This window comes from Aspergillus flavus, chromosome 2 (genome assembly GCF_009017415.1).
Source record: "Aspergillus flavus chromosome 2, complete sequence".
Taxonomy (NCBI): Eukaryota; Fungi; Ascomycota; class Eurotiomycetes; order Eurotiales; family Aspergillaceae; genus Aspergillus; species Aspergillus flavus.
Window position 1 is genome coordinate 878,398 of NC_092409.1, and position 21,998 is coordinate 900,395.

The 21,998-nt window shown below is 47.6% G+C and overlaps 5 protein-coding genes across 5 annotated transcripts; 2 read left to right on the forward strand and 3 right to left on the reverse strand.

Moving 5' to 3' along the window:
- Positions 1–352: 352 nt before the first annotated feature.
- On the reverse strand, positions 353–5,683 carry F9C07_2276913 (E1-E2 ATPase-domain-containing protein). The gene is made up of 2 exons (XM_041290556.2): positions 4,997–5,683; positions 353–4,933 (listed from the first exon to the last, which is right to left on the reverse strand). The coding sequence occupies exons 1-2, from the start codon at positions 5,274–5,276 to the stop codon at positions 1,692–1,694; spliced, it is 3,522 nt and encodes a 1,173-aa protein (XP_041142151.1). The 5' UTR covers positions 5,277–5,683; the 3' UTR covers positions 353–1,691.
- A 3,229-nt stretch (positions 5,684–8,912) lies between these two features.
- On the reverse strand, positions 8,913–12,475 carry F9C07_2225105 (uncharacterized protein; the record flags this gene model as incomplete). The annotated part of the gene is made up of 4 exons (XM_041290569.2): positions 8,913–9,736; positions 10,927–11,725; positions 11,809–12,063; positions 12,122–12,475. 4 exons carry the CDS (start codon positions 12,473–12,475, stop codon positions 8,913–8,915), a joined length of 2,232 nt encoding a protein of 743 aa, XP_041142153.2.
- A 908-nt stretch (positions 12,476–13,383) lies between these two features.
- F9C07_2125917 (ornithine decarboxylase) lies at positions 13,384–15,367 on the reverse strand. The gene is made up of 4 exons (XM_041285145.2): positions 14,705–15,367; positions 14,247–14,642; positions 13,634–14,173; positions 13,384–13,572 (listed from the first exon to the last, which is right to left on the reverse strand). The coding sequence occupies exons 1-4, from the start codon at positions 14,889–14,891 to the stop codon at positions 13,430–13,432; spliced, it is 1,266 nt and encodes a 421-aa protein (XP_041142154.1). The 5' UTR covers positions 14,892–15,367; the 3' UTR covers positions 13,384–13,429.
- Positions 15,368–15,528: 161 nt separating this feature from the next.
- F9C07_2276917 (uncharacterized protein) lies at positions 15,529–18,297 on the forward strand. The gene is made up of 3 exons (XM_041290558.2): positions 15,529–16,128; positions 16,184–16,417; positions 16,486–18,297. The coding sequence occupies exons 1-3, from the start codon at positions 15,944–15,946 to the stop codon at positions 17,456–17,458; spliced, it is 1,392 nt and encodes a 463-aa protein (XP_041142155.2). The 5' UTR covers positions 15,529–15,943; the 3' UTR covers positions 17,459–18,297.
- Positions 18,298–19,474: 1,177 nt separating this feature from the next.
- On the forward strand, positions 19,475–21,821 carry F9C07_2125922 (putative hydrolases or acyltransferase). The gene has a single exon (XM_041285144.2). It carries the CDS (start codon positions 19,953–19,955, stop codon positions 21,699–21,701), a length of 1,749 nt encoding a protein of 582 aa, XP_041142156.1. The 5' UTR covers positions 19,475–19,952; the 3' UTR covers positions 21,702–21,821.
- The last annotated feature ends 177 nt before the right edge of the window (positions 21,822–21,998 follow it).

Sequence of the window (21,998 nt, forward strand, 5' to 3'; positions counted from 1 at the left end):
GCGGTTTCTCGAGAGGTATAGTCGTAGAAGAGCCCTCACTTCGTGTAGGATCATTAGGGGTCAAATGAATCGTGATATGTAGCGATGTGCAAGAGTTGGAGATTGAATTCTAATCTGGGAGTGGGGAAGCTGTGAAATCCGTGACTGACTGAAACCTCCCACAATGTGGTGCCTATTGCTAAAACCGGGGATCTCCGGGAAAAGCCAACTCTATTTCAAAAGAATCAGGGAAGGTATACGGGTATTCTAGGCTTTTGTATAAGGTCTTTTGAGTTACAAGTAAACTTTGTGAAGATCATATAGCCGAAAGTCGGAACCCTTGGACAAATACCGTATAGTCGTTTCTCCAAATACATGTTTCAAGATCTGGTGGAATAAGCATAGAAGTTCGTCCTCTCTAAGATAGGACCACCCCACTACATTATCCAATAATTCGACTATGGGTAATTGACAATGCTACAACGATGGACAGAGGAATAAAGGTTTTTGAGCGGAGCTGTCATTATTGCATTGAGGCCGTCTCTTATACTACTGACTTTCCGGAAGGCTTGAAATCATGGTCCTATTATGGGGCTGCCACTTCCCATGCTCGCCTCTACGGGATTGACGGAAACATGGCGAGTATACGCTACACGATTCCCTTTTACCCGAACGTGTAAAGCTAACAGACTTGTAAATTCTACTACTACGACGGACAGGTACTAAAGCGCTATAAGACGGGGGATTTCATGCCATTTCATCAAAGTACAGTGGTTTATGGGAGAACGTCATCGTGGGCGCGGACTATTAGTGGTGGAGGTGTGACAAAATACTGTACAAGCAGCTACCTTGCGTAATCTTGCTGTCTAGCGTCACACCCGTCAACGCTTTGAAACGAATGTAGTGAGAGGAAATGATTAACTGCAGAAATCTGGCACGCCAATGGGGATTATTTTCTCACTGTAACTGCTTGAGCTTTAGGGCTCGGTCCTCACATGATGTCTACAGTTTCTCATTTGGCCGTCGCTGGATATATACTTAAATGAAGGTTTAGTCGAGCCCACGTAACCTTGACCATTCCTCTCAATGTGGTCACATTATAAATTCCTGCCATTGCGCTACGGCTCAGTCGCTTGTTTGCCCTATGCTATCGAAATTATACATCATGGCTAGTTTCTTGAATACCACCTTACCAGGCCGGGTCCCGCGGACTCCGTACGAAACCACAGCAGGTCTCCGTCACCACCGACCAATTCATCTTTCTTTCTATGACACGCCAGCTCTCACACGTAGCCTTGCTCTTATCTATTTGCCTCCTTCTCCCCATTTCTAGCTTAGTTCCTTCTGGCTTCTCTTGTTCTAGTATACATGGCCTTGGCCGGTTAATGTCTCTCTTCCTACTATGACTACCGCCCTAGCTCTGTAATATCCATTAGCTTTGGGAGTTATTCACTGATATAGCAAAGACTACTAGTTCTGGAAGTAGAAGACTCTTATATAGGCATAATCCTGTGGGGACTTTTCTACGGGAAGGCAAAGTGCATATCGCCTCTGGTACCTCAGGTTCCTCACGTTAATCACCGAGCTTAATCAATACCTTGGGAACTATCACAACATGCATTTCTCTGACATGATAACAGATGTCTCAAGTTTACATACAAGGCAGGCCAAGACAACGGTCGAGTGTATGGCTACCCTCACCCAATGGTTATTTAAACCCTCGCCCACCTCAAGAGAACAGCCGCAAAAACAACAGGCAAGACACTAACCAACTCTCCCAACCCCGCGAACTCAGGTGGAATCCTAGCGTCCACAAATGCGCCCGCACCAAGTAAGATTGCAAACAGATTATACACAAAGCTCCAGCCAAAATTGAACTTGATCCGCCACACGGCTTTCTTGCTGATGTTGATCATCGTCAGGATGCTGAGTAGGCTCGGCAGCATGAGCACGACATCTGCAGCGGATTTGGCGACGTCGGTGCCGGTTTCTTGGTTCATATGTACACCGATTGTGGAGGTGGCGAGGGCGACAGCGTCGTTTGTGCCGTCGCCAACGAAGATTGTTGTTGGTCTCGTCTTGTGAGATCCTTGGTCGAGTGGGTCGTGGAGGGCTTGGATGTAGGCTTGTTTATCGCCTGGAGTGCACCGGGAGCGGATGTTTTGAGCTGGGATGCCGAGCTGTCTTGCGACAGAGCGGACGGCGCCGTCGTCGTCACCTGAGAGAAGGTGAACGAATATACCGCGTTCCTGGAGCTTGGTGACGATTTCGCGGGCATCAGGGCGAAGTGAGTCTTCTAAGCCAAATACGGCGGCGAGGTTGTCGTTGATTGTAAAGCAGAATGCTGTATAGCCTTTTTCAAGTATGGATCGGACCAGCGGGTCAGACGAGAGGTTGAGCCATCGTGAGTTTCCTGCGCGGAGAATAAGGCCTGGTGCAAAAACCTCTACACCTTTGCCGGTTAGTAGCTTTGTATCAGGGACAGTAGACGGTGATATGCCTTTGGCTTTCAGATGTGCAGTAACGGCGGCGGAGATTGGGTGCTTGTTACTCCCAACTAGACCGAGAAGTAGAGACATGGTATTGCTCGCGTTGTCTATGTGCTCAATAGCGACGGTCAGTTTGCCTTGGGTGAGGGTTCCGGTCTTGTCGAATACCACGTGGGAAGCTTTGCAGGCGAGTTCTATGCTGTCTGCGCCCTTGAAAATAATGCCTCGCTCGGCAGCAACGCCGCTGGCTATAACGATTACCATAGGTACTGCCAGGCCGATTGCGCAAGGACAAGATACAATCAGGACAGTGATAGCGTACGTTATGGCCTCCGTAGTTGCTCGAGACCCGGACTGTTTTCGAACTGCAATGCCTACGGCGATCCATATCACGAAGGTGATGATAGTTAGAGCGACTATCACAGGTACAAAATAGCTCGCCACTCGGTCCGCGATATCCTGCACCTTTGCTTTTGAAAGCTTTGCTTGATCTACCATCCCTGCGATAATAGAGATTGTATTGTCCACAGGGAGACGCGTCAACTTGACAATCAAGATCCCAGAACCATTCACAGATCCTGCAACAACGGCAGATCCAAGGGATTTGTCTACCGGTATAGACTCTCCAGTAATCATTGACTCATCGACCTCTGACGAGCCTCCGATGACTGTGCCATCGGTAGGAATCTGAGAATCTGGAGCGACCTTGAAGATGTCCCCATATTGAAGCAGTCTGACATCAATCTCTTTTTCATTGGCCGCCGAGTCGTCCGTGAGGATAGCAGTAGGCGCCTGTAGTGACCGAAGTGAAATCGATTCGACGGCTTTCTGACGAGCGAGTGCGGCGAAATATCGACCAACCATGATCAGAGTAACCAGCAATGTGCTGGTCTCGAAGAATTCACCAGTGGAGAGTCGTTGCCCCGCAATGACATATCCAAATGACACGACTGAGAAAACGTAGGCAGCGCTTGTACTCAGCACAATGAGCAGATCCATCTCAATTATCCTAGAAAAGATCAAGGCTTTCAATGCTTTTGGGTAGAACGGGCCCGCAATGACGGTTTGGACAATCGTTGCTAGTGCCAGCGATGCAGAGCCATAGGCGATTTCCCTGTCTGGAAGTGGAGCCCAAGCAAGAATCAAAACGGGTACTGTTAGTATAATGGACAGAATAGTCATATATCCCATATGGTGTACATGCTTGACTCCAGCCTGGAGCGTCGGGTCAGGCCGAGGGGAAGCCAGGCTGAGAGGACTACCCCAGCCATGTTCAACTAGGTCTCGTGCTCCAATTATCCTCGCATCAAAAGAGACGCCGATTATTCCATCGTCCACGAGGGTCATCTCGGTCACGCCACGGGGCCAGGCTTGTTTCATGAACTCAGAGGCGTTGGGGACGATAACATCGAGGCGAAACCCACGATCTGTGGCTCGCTCATACTTGAACTCGGTAGTCCTTTCCAAATACTTCAACACTTCATCGAATGACTGAGCACTGACGTCCAGATCAAACTCTGCTCGGGAGAGCAGCAAGCTAGTTTTCAGGCTCTGGACCGACTGAAGTGTGCCCAAAGTTCGCTTGAGCTTTGTTTCGCAACCAGTACATGTCATTCCAGATATACTCAGAACAACATGCTCCTGGCCAGTAAATCCTTTTTCGAGGTCAGGAGTAGCGGTCCCCGGGATGACCTCGATGAAGTCGGTAGGCGTTTCTTCGGTGCTTGTGCATGGGGACGTTACGGGCTTGCCGCAGCAGCCAGTTGAGCGGGTACCAGGTTCAGGTCTAACAGGCTTTGCTCCAGGAAAAGTATTGGAGGGCACTTCAGGCTTACTACCGCACGGAGAGGAGCAGGCTGGCTTATCGGGCTTCTCGCCAGACCAGGCACTGGAGGCTCGTTTGGACTTACTGCGGCAACTAGGTGAGCAGGCCCGCCGGCAAGAATTTCCCTTTTCAGGAGACGAACATTGTTCGGCAGTTGGAACCAGGAACATATTTGGTTTATCGCAACAACCCTTCGAATACGTGATGATGTTTCTGAACTCGCCATTCGTAACGGAGGTATGCCCACCAGTAGATTCAGGTGTCTCAGGTTTACTGCAACTACTACCAGAATCGGCGGCCTTCCCCTTGCTAGTAGAAGGACACTGCTTAACCACTGTGGGAGCCTTAGGAGAACCGCAACACCCGCTTGAGCAGCTTTCTCCTCTACCCTCTATACTTGCGCTGTGGTGTGTCTTGGGCCTCGTGATACCCCCTGCGCAGCAAGAGTCGGCGGAGCGACGGTCTTTACCAAGGGAGAAGCGTCTTGGCGGTGCACAGCAGGATTCCTGTCCAAGTGCTATCAAAGCACGGCAAATACATCCCAGAGCTTCAAGCCTTGCTAGGTACCTGGTCCGCGCCGAAAGACGGTGCTGCTCGCATGGTTTTCCATCGGGAGTTTGGCAGCTGGGAGTCGGGAGCTCTACGGATGGGCGTTAGTGCAACCGACCAGGGTCAAAGTCGGGGGTAGTTAACTTGAACTTACTTGGAGATGCCTCATTAGATGATAGAATCTGCTCTTTGTGGCATTCGCGGAGGGCGATACGATCAAGGCAAGAGACATCACAACAAGGAGATGGCTTATCTTTGCAGCAGCTCGGCTTGTTAGGGTCTTCTTCCTGTAGTTTCTCGGTGGAACCACGGCTCTCGGTGGGCCCTCGGTCAGAAGTGTGGGGAACAGATGCATCCCTGGTCTTGATCCCCTTGTCTTGCTCGCCGCAGCAACCAGAAGAGCAGGTGTTACGAGGATCCGATTCACAAACCATGGTTGTATCTTTGTCGTCTGATGTAGAAGAACAAGTGAGACTGGAAGGTGGATTGAAGCCGAAAGACGTGCCCCACCTCTCTGATCGATCGCTGGAGTTGATTTAATTCATCTTGATCGGGGTAGATCGGAAAAACCCCTCCCCGAGGGGACGAACTGATACACAACTCCAGTTACGAGATGTACTTATACCACCATTAAAAGTTGTTAGAATAAAATGTGAAAGATTAGAACAAGGTATAGAGCATATTACTTACTTGACAGGGCAGCACACAGTTGCCCGATGTCCCAGGCCCGACCCAACCACCCAACCAAGGGGCCTGTATAGAACACCCTGTTGTTTTGTTAGTTCCCTCTCTTTCCCACCTTTCTTGTACGTTTTTTTTTTCTCTTTTTTTTCTCTTTTTTTTATTTTTTTTTCTTTCTTTTCTCTTTCTATGAATCTTTTTTTTATTCTGTATTTCTCTGTTTTTCTCTTTTTATTTTTAATTTCCTTATTTGTTCATTTTTTGGTTTTTTTTTTCTTGTGTTTTTCTTTATGTTGAATCCCTCCCACCCTGCCGATGCATATGTGTATGTGTCTGGAGAGGGAAACTAAAAGAGAGAAAACCCGGGGTTGGGCGACCTTTTATACCCCATAGCTGCTGCCTGAGTCATCTAAAGTGACACATTTTATGGCATCATGGTTACTCAATCAGGTAGCTGGGAAAACTCTGAATGGGCATCTGACAGTCTGTCCAAGAGATTGATTGGATCAGTCGGTTTCTCTGACGGCAGGATATAGTAATGACCTGACACAATTCAAACGCAGCGATGTGAGAAACTCCTAAGGCAGCTGGTGACAGGTATGACTTGTTCTGTATCATCCCCCATACCTAGCTGTCGTCATATCTTTATATGAGGATTATTGTACCCTCGATATTGATATGGTGCCCACTGCAGGTGTTCATTTGACAATCAGGGTCTGTACTTGCGGGTGCAGAGGTAAGGATTTGAAAGGTGCTAGAGTTTATTATATAGACTGGACTTTTCTTTTCTTCAACCGTAGCACTTACATCACCATTGGCCTGAGATTATAATGACCTATTCAAATCAACTGTTCGAAAAGCTCAGAACCGTCAGTATGACGCTCACACATATGAGAAGTCCTTGACATCGTTGGATGGTTTGTCCATACAGAGTATGAAGTACTATGGACAGGACCAGATTGCCATTTGCCTATAACTTCATTCTTGTCCTTTGACTTTTGGCACCTAATCTTCAAGTGTTTACTAGAGTTGTAGTAGACGACAAAAAACCTACCATAGACTACTAGAAGCGTTATTTCTTCCACTGTAGCCATTACACACTACAATACCTAGCAGTCGTCAAGTAGGGTATCTCTTACAATTTATTACATTTGATATTTCAACGAACTCTGTTTTTGCTCGTTATTGCTCGTGCCTTGGTCTATATGAATGATTGGGAAAGTATTTTCCGGAATTCGGGTTGTTGTTTCCGATATCTTTATCAGATGCTTTCCGACGACGCCATAGGTTCCCTCTCCCACTAAATACTCTTTTAAAATCAAAACAATTTAAAAAGATACATGCCAAGTAGCACCCTAAAGCTATTATTATCCGTGGATATTTTCATATTTCCATGGTTCGTGACCTACATTAGAGAAAAAGGCTAAAGCGCGGAAGGGGAAAGACCTTGGTTGTCGCTCAGCGAGTGACTGGTGTTAAGCAAGTCGGCGAGAAGCACAGCTCACCTACTTTGCATTAGGTACAATGAGCTGAAGCCGGCGAAATGTCTCACTCGCCGACAATATATCGCCCAGTTGACCCTTTGCCAGTATTTAGTATTACAATGATATGATGGACCGCGATCGCGCCCTGAAATCCAGCCATGCCATGGCGTGCTCGCCCTGCACATGGGTATTTTCGCAATACCAATAGTTCCCGCAGCTAAGGTCAGATGTGTGTTTGGTTCTCTATCGCCTGTAGCTGAACCGCCGCTACCGAGTGCCCGCATATAGACTCGCTATTGGTGCAGTCTGCGTACTGATCTTCCAAAATTGCTTTGAAAAAGCGCGGACCTTTTCGAGTTTTCACTGAACATTGAGGGAATTGATCTGCAAAATTACCGCTAAAAGGAAAAAACTCGGTAATACACTTGTTAAACTGGGGCTTCCAGCGGTAGCTGCAGTAAAGTGGAGCTCCTCTTTTCAATAGTCTTTGGTCTATGCTTCTGCAGTGAAACGCTAATCCCTGTTCCTTATCCAATGTGCATCGCAGGGATGGTCCTTCGTCGGCAATCTCCGAGGCAGATGAAGTGTCAAATAATATTGCCACTGTCATGCACGAAGGAAAAATATGACAGCTGAGTTGATACTTCTTGGCAATTGCCACTTTCTGTGTAGGGAACTGAAAGGAGAGCATAGGACAGCTCCGAGTCAGCTCGACGACCGATGTACAACATGGTACGTCCCGATGATCGAATCATCGATCGAGTAAACAATCTCGAGGTAGCGGTCGGGCTACCGGACGGACGATCTGGATCCTAAGAAAATAAGATAAAACACCATACTAAAGTTAATTCCCTAGCTTAGTCCCCGTTCAGCTATCGCCGATCATAACGTAACAAGCCGAGGACATTGTAAGCGAGAGTAAATACCGGTGGATATACTTGTAGCCAAGCTGAAGCTACACTCCACAATTTTACGTTTCATTCGGAGTCACAGGCCAAAACAGTAGCAAAATGTGTCCATCCACTTGACAATGGCTACTTTGGGAAATAGTAACATTATCCTGTATTGTGTGGCTTGTTGGGTGTGTTATGTACGTGTGGTGCAACTCAGCGGCTAAGGCGGATGTGCATATTATGGGCTTAGAAATCTAGATGGCGCGATATTTCGTAAAATGGAAAAATGGCGAGACATTTGAGGGAGAACAACAGAAAAACGTAAATCGAGGGAATGTTGATCGCATTGGTTAGCTTATGTGGATATATTGGCAACGTATAATAAACGCACGTCCACACGCCATGCATGACCTTACACGGGAAAGATGTATATATACCTACTGTAGTAGTATAGCCATCGGTTCAAAAGCTGGTACATCATGCATCGAAGGAACCACTTCCTTGTGGACGAAATGCAGCGTAAGATTCTGAGACAGTTGTTATTCCACCTATGACACGCTGTAAACCTAGGCGCCAGAAATGTGATCTTTGGATCGAGCCGTTAGCTAGAAAAATATCATTACCGCTCAATTGAAGAACTTCTATCACCGGTCCTTATGGTAAAATAATAATATTACAGTATTTAGGGTCTAATCAGGTAACATCTTCCTTTAGTGGAACAAGGCTGGTTTGGGTCAGGTCCCAAGAAACCATGCGATTGTTGATCGACGGCGATCGATTCTAGAGAAGTCGTTTACTTTTCCTTTAACGTATACCAATGATCAAGTAAAATTCGTAGGTAAACTCAAATGACGCTTCTGGAATTTGGACTAAAAACCGTACTCCATAGTATTAACTTTTCTATACGGAGTACACAAAAACTAAAACTCCGTGACCATGACGAACCCTAATGCCGTGTCTCCACTCTCCACTAGGGCACATCCAACTCTGACCCAAAACATCAACGAAAACGCTACATAGTCATGGCAGGAAATGGCCTCGCATCCCAGCGCACTCTGCGCAGGTGGCGCTCGGGGTCCATAACTTCGTTCCGCGCATGAAGCCACCGGCGGTTATCCATGAGCACGACAGAACCCCGAGGTAAGCAGTCTGGCGTAAGATGGAGCGTCTCCGCCTGCACCTCCAATCCTAGCAAACGATCCTTTAGCTCCACTAGCGCGGCCGCAGCCTCCACATTCAGGGGAGTCATGATGTCCTCCCGGAAGCGCAGCATGTTTGGAGCGCCACTCGAATCGGCAGCCATTAGGCTACCAATAATATGTCGGCTAGCGTCGTTTTTCACGAACTCTGGAGGGACATCGATACGGAATTGCGGTCTCAGTAGTGCGGCACATGTGGACGGAGAAAGCATAGAGCTTAGCTTCCCCACGTTCATAACAGAGAGTGTACCGCCGCCGCAGCGATCTTCCCGTAGAACCTGTAACGCGAAGTACTTGGGTGGGGCTTCCTCGTAGCTGCAGTCCGTGTGCCAAGGGAATTCCTGCATAGTCTCGGACCGAGCTTGATGGGATGGGGTTTGGAATGTCGTGCTATTTGGTCGGATGTCCCAGAACCAACCGCGCGATGCACTGTGGGTAATGGGTAATCCGTGTCCGTGGTGTTTGTGGAGACCGAGAATGAGGTTTTGGAGATATTTGCTAGCGTCGTCTTTGAACTGGAGGCTAACCTTGAGGATGCCGCTTTTCCGAAGGGCGTTCGAAACTTCTGTAACGTGGCTTGATCGCGTTGCGCAGCTGAGGTCGCTGGCTATCAAGTGCGGTACGACACGGGATACCTCTTCTCCGCATTAGTGTTTTCATCACGACTGGGATCTTTGGAAGAGATCGACTCACGTGTAGTTATGTCCCCAATTCTTGCGGGATTGACATTGCGTACGAATTGTTGCATTTTTCGTTTATGTGAAGATCTATCCTTGTCTAGGGGAGAAGAATGGAATTAGCGAGACCGGGGTATAGAATGGTCAATAAAACTGTAGGATGTAATGTAAAGATATGGAAGTAGGACGTCACTTGATTTGTTCAATTCAGCTTATCTGATCAGATAAAACGAGAGATGCGAATAGTTGAGGCACAGTAGTAGGATGGTCACTATATACTGAGAGTCGACCCAAAAGCTGGTTCAGCTCAGGGTCAGCGGGGCAATTAGTCGGGAAGTAGCTGAAATGGGCCCCAAGCACTATGCTCGGGAAAGCTCTCCTACGTCGCTCCCTCCTGTGGATAGGAATATTCGTCTAGAGTACAATATAGTCGCGTTACGGAATTTGTCTCCTGTATCGTATGCTTCATGCATGGGATATGACACCACATATCCGTGAATCCACAGTGTCTACGAGCTGAAAAAGCTACAGCGACCTCTTGCGCTAGTGGTTGCCACTTAGTCAGGGCTTTAAGCCCATGGGTCTGCAGCTGAGCCCCTAGCAGCACTAGTCTTGCTGCTAATGTAGACCCTGGACATCTTGCAGGTAGCTACGTTCGATGGTTTCAGCCTGATTTCAGCTAAAGTGACAGGGAAGGACTACGTTTCCGAAGTTATCACTTACCGAAAATATGATCATGCGTTAAGGGTCCACCTCTAAGACGAATTCTCCGGAACCTCAAGTTTACCAGTTTGGGAATCTTGTCGTGTACGGCTCACGATCAATTCAGCCGAACCTCACACGTGTCCACTGCCAACAACCGTAAAGTTTCAGCTTCATTGAATGAGCTCTATGGTTGTGCATTTGGGAGTATGAAGCACACTTCCATATAGATACTCTACAACTGTTCAGATCATCGCCATTCCAAGCAAAAGAGTTGAACATAGAATCCGAAAAACCTAGATTATTATGAGAAATAAAATTAACATCTCGTAAGATTTGAACCTTGACTATTCATCACGCATAACAGAAACCGTCCATGCACCTCCATGACTGATCGCGCAGATACGATCCGGACTGCTACGCCAAACCCCGACTCCTAGGAACTCACCATTTATCGAGTGGTAAGTTCCAATGAGCGGATATCTAGTCTTGACGCCGGTCGGTCTTAACACCACGTCGTACAAGAGCTGTTTCACCTTGCGTTGGACAATGCAGGTTCCTCCACCCGGGATCAATTGAGCTGACCGTAGACCCTCTAATCTTGAAATCCACTCCTCCGAGTTCAGATCTTCGCCAAACACAATTCCGTCGCCTTTTCCACTCCGAATAGGCTTGAGAATGTATTCATCTTTTAGCTCTGGCATTTCCTTGCAGCGTGCAATTGCCTGATCGAGGTCCAACGACCCCGGGAGGATTGTTTCTGGGATGCCCTTGTCCAGAATCTTCGCCTGGGACAGTGTAAGAACGTTTCTTGCTACTAAATTCTCAAGTTCCTGTCTGACAATGCCTAGCATTCTCTTATCGTGAACGAGCAGAATTGTGCGCATATCGTTAAAGCATCTGAGACTAATTTGCCGGAGCATTTCCGGCTCCAAGGCACGGATCTCTCGTTGGTGAAGCTCCAGACCGACCTGATGAATCTCCTCCAGGATATCTCCATCATGATAGATCAATGTAGCAGGGTCGCAGCTATCCGGGTTTTTGACTACACAGCAGAGTTTGTAGCCCCCTTTTGCCTGAGGTTCGTGAAGTAGTCTCAGATCTGCAGGCATAATGAAGCGGGGGGTAATTCCCAAATAACGGTCGAGGAAGTCCACTAGCATATGGATGTCAACTCCAGCTTCATCGCCCTTCAAAAGGTGCAATGGAAGACCGGGCTGGAACAGCCTTAAAAGACCCTTGAGGATCTGGTTTCTGTCAGCTTATCGCATACAAACACTGTGAGGACATAGTGACAGGAAAAGCTGGAAATCGCATATTGTTGGCTTACCTTCGCCGGATCAGTGGCGCCTACCAGGCCATTGCCATTGTCACAAATACCCATGTCGTGAATTGCTTGCTGTCCGCATGTGGCGAACATAAAGCCATTAAAGGAGAATCGGGCATTGATTTCACTGATGCGGAAGTTCTCGACAGGCCCAGAGCCGTCTTCACTGTTTTCCTCTTCCACCAGGAAGTCGGGTCTCCATGAGCCCCGGCAGTCTCGGTACTGCGGAAGGTTGTGAGGCACTTGCTCATCAATCCACTAGTAGTTTTAAGTTAGGTAATTTGCGCTGTAGTGGTAGATATTACAGAAAGCGTACGCGCAGTAGATCTTCCTCCTCCGGTTCCAAAGGCATCCGTTCCGGGAATCTAGCCTCGGGGTCCGTCAACCATCTTTCGACAATGTCGGTTATAGCTAGGACTAGAGCTTCATGAAGCTCCCTCCATCGCCGTTGGTGCTCCGAGCTGACGAGGACTGGCCGAGGAGAGCAAGCTGCTCTAGAACTTTTATGCCATCCGTTGACGGAGCATAATCGCAACAGGTTTTCCTGGAGAGCCTCCTGGTCTTGGAGATACGTAGCCTTTGCGGGGTCAAAAGTTGTTACAGGCTCATAATGACCCCCGTCAAGGGAGACGTGGAGTTGTTGGAGTTGTTGGGGAGCTGGAATCTTCATGGTGTGTTAATGATGTACAATCACGTAGACTTAGAAAAACATGTAAGACAAGAAAGAAGTAGACAAAGTCATTATTTCGGTGCCATCTTATTTCAGAAACAGAGGATCATTCGACAAGGGTATTACTTGCCACTGGAGTTAAATTCAGCCCATGCATCTTTCACATTCGTGCTTGTTTGTTACAATATTATTATGTTTTAATATTACTTGGACATGCGCCAAGCTTCCTTGCCATTTGCCTAGCTGAACATACCATTGACAAGCGCGGAGACAAAGTCAACCGTGGTAACTGGTACTAAAATTATTCAGAAGAAAAAAAAAAGCAAAGAAATAAACTAAATAAGTCAAAAAAAGTCAAAATATAAACTAAGGGGCAGGGATATTGGCGAGCGTTTGCCTAAACTCGCTAGCATCTCTCAGCTGAGCCGTGAACCCTAATATAAACATCAAAGCTACGGAATGTCTCGGATTAATATCACCGTCTCCACATTTTTGCAAGTCCAAATAGCACAGGACCCACTACATAGCGCAAGGCCTTTGAATCCTGGCTCGTATTAAATCTACCGTGAGGATTCACTTAAGTACCGCAGTTTGCAGATCCCGAGGGCTAAAGGTATTCGAGGTGGGGCATTGTAAGTGCTGTCAGAGCTGAGAGGATCTGAACACGTAAAATACCTGAAACTTACCTCATCCGTGTTGGTGGGCTTTTGGATTTATCCCGTGTCTTTTAGTGTGCCCCGCCAGTCAATGGAAAGTTTTCCCGATTCTCGAACCTATCCTGAATAGTACGGACACTACGAACCATGGGCCCCACAGTTTAAGCAAGAAGCTGAGGCATGATCTGGTAAAAGGGAAAGTACTTTGCTATCGCGCTGAAGTCAATTATGAGGGCTCACACAGGAAGTACGAATCGCTCGGCAAATGTTTCTATTACTATTGGTGTATTCATAATATCTATAGGACTGCTTCTGACCTGATGCGCTTCGTACTAGCCATAACCTCTCTATCGCATCTCGGTGGGATATGGTCATCGACATATACGATGTCGTAGCGGTTTGGAAATCCATTGAATTGTGTAGAAGTCGCTGTTGTATACGCTGCGATATGGTTGTGTCAACTGTCAAGTTACATTAATCCTGAAATGGATGGCAGACTTACCTCCCATGTTCTCAAACTTGACCCAATCCCCAACCTTTACCTCACAACCCATAGTAGCTTCTTTAGCGATGCAATCCAGCCCATCACACGTCGGGCCCCACACAGAATACCGATGCTCTCCAGCCTCTCTCTCGGTACTGCTCGTAGTCTCCTGTTTGAACAGGATTGGCCGATAGATCTCATTCTCGGCCACAGCATTCATGAAACATCCATATATCCCATCATTCAAGTAGAGCATGTCACTTTGCGATAACTTGTCCTGCCCAATTTGCTTGCGTCGGGCGACGACCTTGCATGCCGCGGTGTAGAAGCTGCGGGCATAGTATCTGCCAGGTTCTGCCATCACCTGTGTCGAAGGGGGAAATTCTTTTTCGATAGCTCGTTGGAGAGACAGTGCCATTGGCTCGAAATTGGAATCTTGAAACCCGCCTCCGACATCTAAAACATGCATATCGAACCCGAGCTGTTTCCCTTGTTGGAAAACGTGTTTGGCATTTTGTACGGCAGTCACAAATGTATCGGCATTCGATGCTCCAGATCCTGTATCTGTTAGCTACTATGGAATAAAGCCTGCGACTAGAGCGAGATAAATTGAGAACAAGCTGGTACATACCAACGTGAAAACTGACCCCGTCCACCACTAAGCCGAGGTCCTTCGCTTTCAGAAGTAATGCTTTGGTGGTGTCTAAAGGAGCTCCAAATTTGTTCCCAAGGGATACAAGAGCAGTGTCATCATCGGCGAATATACGAAGAAGTAGCCGTAGATTAGGGGCATTGTCCTTTATTTTCTCGAGCTCGTCGACATTGTCAAATGTCGTACGTGGAACTCCACTTCTGGAAGCCATCTGCAAGGCAGATACTGCTTTGCACGGATGAGCGAAGATAATCCTTGACGGGTCTACGCCCAAGTTCAGCACGAGTTTCATCTCTCCCCATGAGGCGCAATCGAAACCAACGCCTAGACGCGCGAGATAGCGTAGTAGCCGAATATTTGAGTTACATTTCACGGCTATTGAAATTTTTGTCAATTGTTTGAACACAGTGGCAATTGAGATGGTGCCCGCAACTGACCGTAGAAGGGTGCAATGTTAGGAAGACATTGGAGCCAGCGTTCATGTTGTTGGAATATTCGTCTTGTGTCGGCGACCAAAAACGGCAAGTCGTGCTGAATGTCAACGGGGTTTTGATCCAATTTCCGGATTCGCTCTGTGATGATGCTATCTACCAGAGCATCGGAAGCCATGTCCGTCACCATCATCTTCGGAACTCAAGCGATGATAAAAGCAATTAATGAAACGACGATCAGTGTGAACTCTTACTACTACATATATATACAAAGAAAATTGGCTTTCATATTAATTAGCTGTATGGGGTAGGCCAGAGCAGCTGTATGCGGCGTGTATCTTCGAGCTGAAATCACTCATTGCTTTTTGCAAAACCACTTCAACAGCCCGAAAGGAACATGGCATGTATTTTTACGGCTGGAAAGCGACATAGCTGCATACTGAGCTGGTATCCTGGGCCGATCTGGATTGACTTTTGATCTGCAGGGGATTTCCTCCACCGGATTCACGGCACCGCACTAATCAAGCCGGACGGCGGGTTTTCATTATGTACCTTTTGCCCCTTGCGTTCGCTTCATGATGTATCATGCAGCGAGTGAATCAGGTGTGAAACCCTAGCGTTCAGCACGGACTCGAATACTGCCATCGTGGCCACAGATCATTCAGCTGGAGGTGGGGTGAGAGTCGGAACTGCAACGTGGTTCTTTATGGACAGGGGTCCCATAATCAGGGTGGAACCCTAACTCGGATCGTGGAAACTTTAGCCATTCAGTTCCCACAACACGGACTCGCACTAAACCTCGGCAGTTTAGCTCCTTGGGATTATGTATTGTTCAGAAGTAATTGCTTTTCAATACAGTAACAGTCCCAAATTAATTGGCGCATGCGGAACTAGCTCGAGACATGCATACCAGCTGAACGAAGGCATGCTGCATATTTTCCAAAACGAGCGGGCCGGGCCCTCTACCGCATAGATGTCTCGATGCTCATACGTCGCTTACGCTTAGCTAACTCTGATCATGTCTTTAGTTCATGTGTCGAGTCACCAGAAGCTTTAGGCTAATTGAGAGCTGGCTGATGTACTCCGCAATGTACGCCACGCCATGTCAAAACAGCTGTTAAAGCCCCTTATGTATAAGAATGTAGGATGCGCCCTAACCACAATGTGACATTTTACATGTCACCGCTCTAGTCAATTCATTTACCCCCAAGTTTTTGGTCGAGTTGCTTGTGCTGAGTCTGTGGAATGATGGCTCCTACCACATTTTCCCTCAAGGAGGTTCTCGCCGTCGCCGAAATCCACCCCTTCTATAACCCTGCCGTCGAATACCCTCCCACTCCAGAAACAATCAAGTCGGCAATAGAATTGGCTGACAAAAGGTCGACGGATATTGACCTCAGTTCACTACCCTTGGTTAGCAAGAAAGATCTGTAAGTCTTGATTACCGCATTTTCAACGCCCAACGACTGATACGTAGCCATCTAGTTACAAAGCCATTGCACGTCTTACAGACGACACAAGCCCCCAAAATGAGTACAGACGTAGTTCCTATGTCAGCATCACAGGAGGAGGCTCAGGCGGACTGCCGCTGATGTTTGTGACGGACACCAAAGAAAATCGCAACCAGCGCGCAGTTTTTGGTGAATTCTTGAGCACTTGTGGAGTCGTGGAGCCTCATGATTGGATCCTGACGACCCACACCTCTGGATACTTCTACAGGTATGTTGGCCACACGTTGAGGAACTTGATATAGCATGAGTAAAGACTTTTCTCTAATTTATATGCAGGTCTCTCGATCTTCTGAGTGAGATTCTGGAAAATGCGGGAGCAACTGTTCTCAGCGCTGGAAACTATATGACGCCTGCCGAGGTTGTTCATGCTCTGGCCCATTATCACGTTAATGTTATTACCGGCGACGGCAGCCAGGTCGTCCAAGTTGTTCATCATATCTCTACACTTCCAGCGGAGGAGAAAGCGAAGATCAAGCTAACCAAGGTCCTGTACACATCCGAGCCACTTACCGAGACACAACAAATCCACATCAGGGCGACCTTAGGTCCGGTAAAGATATGTTCAGTCTGGGGAAGCGCGGAAGCAGGCCCATGCGCTCTGAGTGATCCTGACCTTACTTCCCCGGAGCGTCCACCCGGTACCATGGACTTCATCTTCGACACCCGTCAAGTTGTTATTGAGATCCTCCCCCATTCCGCCTCTGAAGGTGATTCGTCCGCTGGCGTAAAATCCGTGCCGGACGGCGAGGAGGGTATCATCGTTCAGACCTCCCTCGTACGTCGTCGGAACCCCCTTGTGCGCTATATCACAGGAGATGTTGGATCATTACAACCCCTGCCAGAAAAAGCCCGTGCTATCATTCCTGAATCCGAGCTAGAGCATCTTCGAGTCCTCCGCCTTCGTGGTCGCGACCGTCGGTTCAGTTTCAAGTGGTTCGGCATTTATTTTGAATTCGAAAACATCGTCAGCTTTATGCAGGGCGATAAGACCGGAGTCCTTCAATGGCAGGTGATTCTAGCCACTCTGGAATCATCACCCCAGACGAAGTTGGAGATTCGTCTGCTGCGTCAGGCGAATAATGAACACATCATGACTAAGGAAGAACTTTTGAACAAGCTGGAGAAATACTTTTTCATTTTGCCGGAAAACGAGCATCTTTTCCAGGTTACGTTTCTCGATGACTTGTCGGGCTTTGAGAAGAGCAGTACTGGGAACAAGGTCATGAAGTTTGTAGACAAGGTACATTGATCTAATGGCATATATGGTACTTAATGCTTATCACTGTTACTATTTCTCTTTTTCCCCCTGTTTTTATTTTCTCTTCTTGCTCGCATTTACACATGTAAACATAAATATTACACGCATGCTAAGGATTCCTTGCTGCTGATTGCATAGCGAAATCCATATGCAAAAAGGCGAAATCTTTTGAAAGAGGTAGAAAAGCATCTCTGGGCCAACTCTAAAGTCCGCGGGCTGGCCAAATCCCTGTGATGTAGTCGGACGTTTGGGAGGATCAAAGCTGTCTATTCATCTACCCCCTTTTCTTTTTACTGGACGAGAAAGCTCTGTCTATTCTGACATCCCATATGTTACATAACACGAACATTCAACCTCTTCAATGCATCTTATTCCCCCAAGCTGGACCAGGATCCGACACTGGCGAGTACACATATAACATTCGCCAACAAGCTCCACTTTATACATATACACTTTATCGACATACGCTGCGTCGACAACGGCAGAAGAACTTAGAGCGCTGGCATCCGTACGGATCAGCCGGGTTCCAAGACGGCTATCGAGGTAACTGGGCGAAGGCTCGCCTGGTTATGGAATGCAGCTGATATGACAAGGGACTTGACCAACTATGCATACTATTGCGAGAACTTGGTGAAGGGGATTCCTATCAACATGAACCAAGCATGTTTACAACTTCCCATCAAGTAAGTCAGGTTAGATATTCAAAATATTTCAACAAGATATAATGATAAGCCCAACGTCTCAGGGCTAAATGGTCAACATAATTGTTTATATAATACCACCATATGCTCTCAGCTGCAGCCGGATATAGTAGTAATTGAGGACGCAAGATACATATGCGCTCTTTTTCGACTGATACGCCTAAGCTGAGTAGGCCCTGCGTTCTATGTATGTAATTTCAAATAGACGAGTAAGCAGTTTAGTACTTAGGGATTAGGTGAAAATCACATTTTGCGCTTGAAATATTATGCATGGCTACGATAGAGGATATATGGTAGCATTTCTTGCAGGAAGACAACCTTGAACTAAGGGAAGCCTAATATCGTCATTTGCATGTTCGGCTGCTTATACTGCTGGACGTTAAGCTGAAATATGTCGGGGTTAGGGAGACACTTCTTAGTATGTGTGATCCTCTTTTTGAACCGTATTTATACATAGAACTTTGTTATTCAGTCCCTGATCTTTCTATAATAGTGGATAATGTAGGTAGAGTGATACGTGTTTCCCGACACGAACCTTCCCCGAACCCGGCCGGGGGCAGGTTCTAGATTTTGAACCCGAACCTAACCCGCAGACCACTATAGGCAAGTGATTTTGGACTTGCATAATTAACTGGCAAACGAGGTATTTGTGACAGGAACTTGGCAATTTCCTGACATATGTTTTTCCCTTTATATCAGACCAACACAGCTCAGAGCCATATCTATTCATGCAGCTATCGGTCCAGGATCACGATTGAGTTATATTCAACGGCACACGCTTACTGTCACACAGTACTCTCTCTAGAGTCCTAACACTGCCGCTAATCCCATCTCTGTTTGTCTTGTACCCTTCCTCTCCGGCGGGGTCCCTCTCATACAATCAGCCATCACCCAAACAGTGGCTGGGTCGCGTTCGAAAGTCCAGACTCCAGACTGTACCATCCGACTAGACAAAATATCATAGCAGATAATTACTTGCAGAGCGGCTCGTATTCAAACTGGGCCAGCAACTATCCTAATTGAAAGATAGTATGCAGTTCATAACCGGAGTGATAATTTCTGATACTTCAGCCCTCTTATTCCTCTGCAACCGGGAAATATATTTTGTAGAACACTGCTTTCTATGGTACCACCTTGACCGAACGATAATAGTACCCTCCGTGCATCGCTACATTACAGATAAATAAACGTAGATAATAGAGTCTAATTGAAATGCATCACATCGCTGAAGGTCACGTGTGGGGAGGGAAGTCGGCTCGAAAAAGTTTTTTGTCTCTCGGAGAGTCTCTTGAACTTGCCTTAAATCTAGCGAAGTTGCGAACCCGATACACTCCGTTACCGTGGAGTGGTACCGGGTATCCCTAAGAAAACCACACAATGTCTCGAATTTGTTCCTTGGCGCTGTAAATACTGTGTATTAGCGCATACTTCCCAGGGAAGAATCTCGGGTTGCCGCGCTACCTCCCGAGTATATTATGATTTCGCTGGTAGCGAGGCGCCATATCCAAAAGAGATTCACGCTAGCCCGAACAGAAGCAAAGATCGCCGATCTATGCACTGCGTGGAACTAGTGATCCACCTAGCTCACTGGATATGCCTATTACGGAGTAGATATTCTGTGGTGGTCGTTGGGTCATCGACTGGTGAGTGGAACTATTGCACCCAAGTTAAACTTTTTCATGTTCGGTAGCTGGTGGGAGCTGACTCGTTCACCAAATGCTATATCATGATGGCGATCCCCTACATCCGTTTTCCCAAGTCATTAAGGTTTGGTCATAGTCGATATGCCTGGTCCGTGGTCCACGAAGCTCTACCTTCTCGGGTACTTGCAAATAGCCCCTGCTCTTGCTAGCATCCAATGGTCACCATGCACATCGAATCCATCCCTAGATTGCGCCACCCTCACGGTGCCGCTTGAGTACGCTGATCCAGAAAACGGCGCGTTGGCGTATATTCCGCTGGCTCGCTACAATGCCACCGTGCCTGCATCCCAACGCAAAGGCTCTCTTCTCACAAACCCAGGCGGCCCTGGGTCTGCTGGAACCGATTTCCTCCTGAACGGCGCCGGAGAGGGTATGGCCAACATCACAGGTGGCTTCTACGACATAGTGTCTTGGGATCCACGCGGCACGGGTTCTGCACGACCTCTCCTGCAATGCTTCGACTCGGCAGGCGAGGAAGCTGACGCATCTGCCGCCCTTCCCGCAGCAGCTGAGATAGAGTATAGCCAATTTCGCAACCAGAGCTACATGACCTCATATTACGCAGCACTGAAGGACTATGATAACACCATTGCAGAGCTCGCCGACGCATGTGCCGACCATGATTCTCCGGCGTTGTACACCTCCAGCACCGCCTATGTCGTCCGTGACATGGCAGCTATCATCGATGCCCTAGAAGGAACAGACAATGCAACCCTTAACTACTGGGGCTTTTCATATGGAACTATCCTCGGTGCCGAGTTTATCCAGACTTATCCAGAACGAGTCGGAAAGATTATCTTTGATGGTGTTTTCGATACCGCCGCGAATGCGCAACCATATACTAGCCAGCTTCCCTATGATGAGTTATATGTCCGTGACTCTATCAATGATCTGGCTACATCCTGTACACAAGCCAGCATAGAGGGTTGTGCTTTGAACAAAGCTCCGGGAAACCGTACTACCCCCAGAAACAGCACTACAGACATCGCCACGCGCCTTGCCAATCTACAAGCGTCTCTATATAGAAACCCTATTGACGTATCGGACGGATCGTTCTCCATCACAGTTGGAATGTTCAGCTTTTTCATGTATTCCTTTTTGAGACTCCCCAGCTCATGGCCCGCTGTCGCATTGGCGGTGAGCGCACTCGAGGAAGGAAATGCCGACCCTGTCGCCAGCCTCCTGACGGATGCAGCAGGTCCAGAAACGAATGCCAGTGCACCTGACACCGGCTCTTTCGCTGGATGGCCTATCCAATGCACTGATAATGCCCCTTCCAATCATACCAAACTTCCTGAAGTTGCGCAGTTGGTCCTCAACATCTCTCTTGCCGAGAAGACCCCATGGTTGAATGCGGATCTGTCCACCTTATCCTTCTGCCGAAACTTCCCCGATACTCGCCCACGGGTTCCGAACCTAGGAGCCTCGAAGCTCACTAACGGGGAGACGAACGCCATCCTCACTAAGCAGAATACATCCGTTTTGATCATTAACGCGCTGCATGACCCCACTACCCCTATCAACTCTGCGGTACGTCTTCACCGCTGGCTTCCTACTTCATCTCAACTTGCGGTTAGACGGGGACCTGGCCATACCACAATCAGTCTTGGTTCTTTGGGGTTGGTGAATACCATCCGCGAGTATCTCCTTGATGGGACTCTGCCGGCTACGACGGAGGTGTATGATGTGAGTCAGGAAATCTTTTCCTCGGAGATCGACGCGGGTACAATTACTCCTGATCCTGTGTTTAACGGGACATACAGCGACTCAGAGAAGATGCTGTTGGAGTCGACCTATAACATTTACTTGGCTTTTGTGAGCTTGCCATAGTGGCCTGATTACATTGTACCTGAACTGCAAGTTCTGCATCAAATCTGCAGCGCTTTATAGCATACCATATAGTATAGAGCATAGAGGTTAAAGCATACATTCCATATATGCATCTTGTTAACTATCATTCAATCTTGTACTAACAACAAACTACATATGCTTTAGACCAAATTGAAGGACATATAGCAAAACCCCGCTCATTGCTCACACAGTGCAACATCCAGGTGCACAACCAATATAATGCATCAGCATGTCCAGGGGAGCCCTCTCCCCGACCTCAGAGGCAGAGAAGTGGCC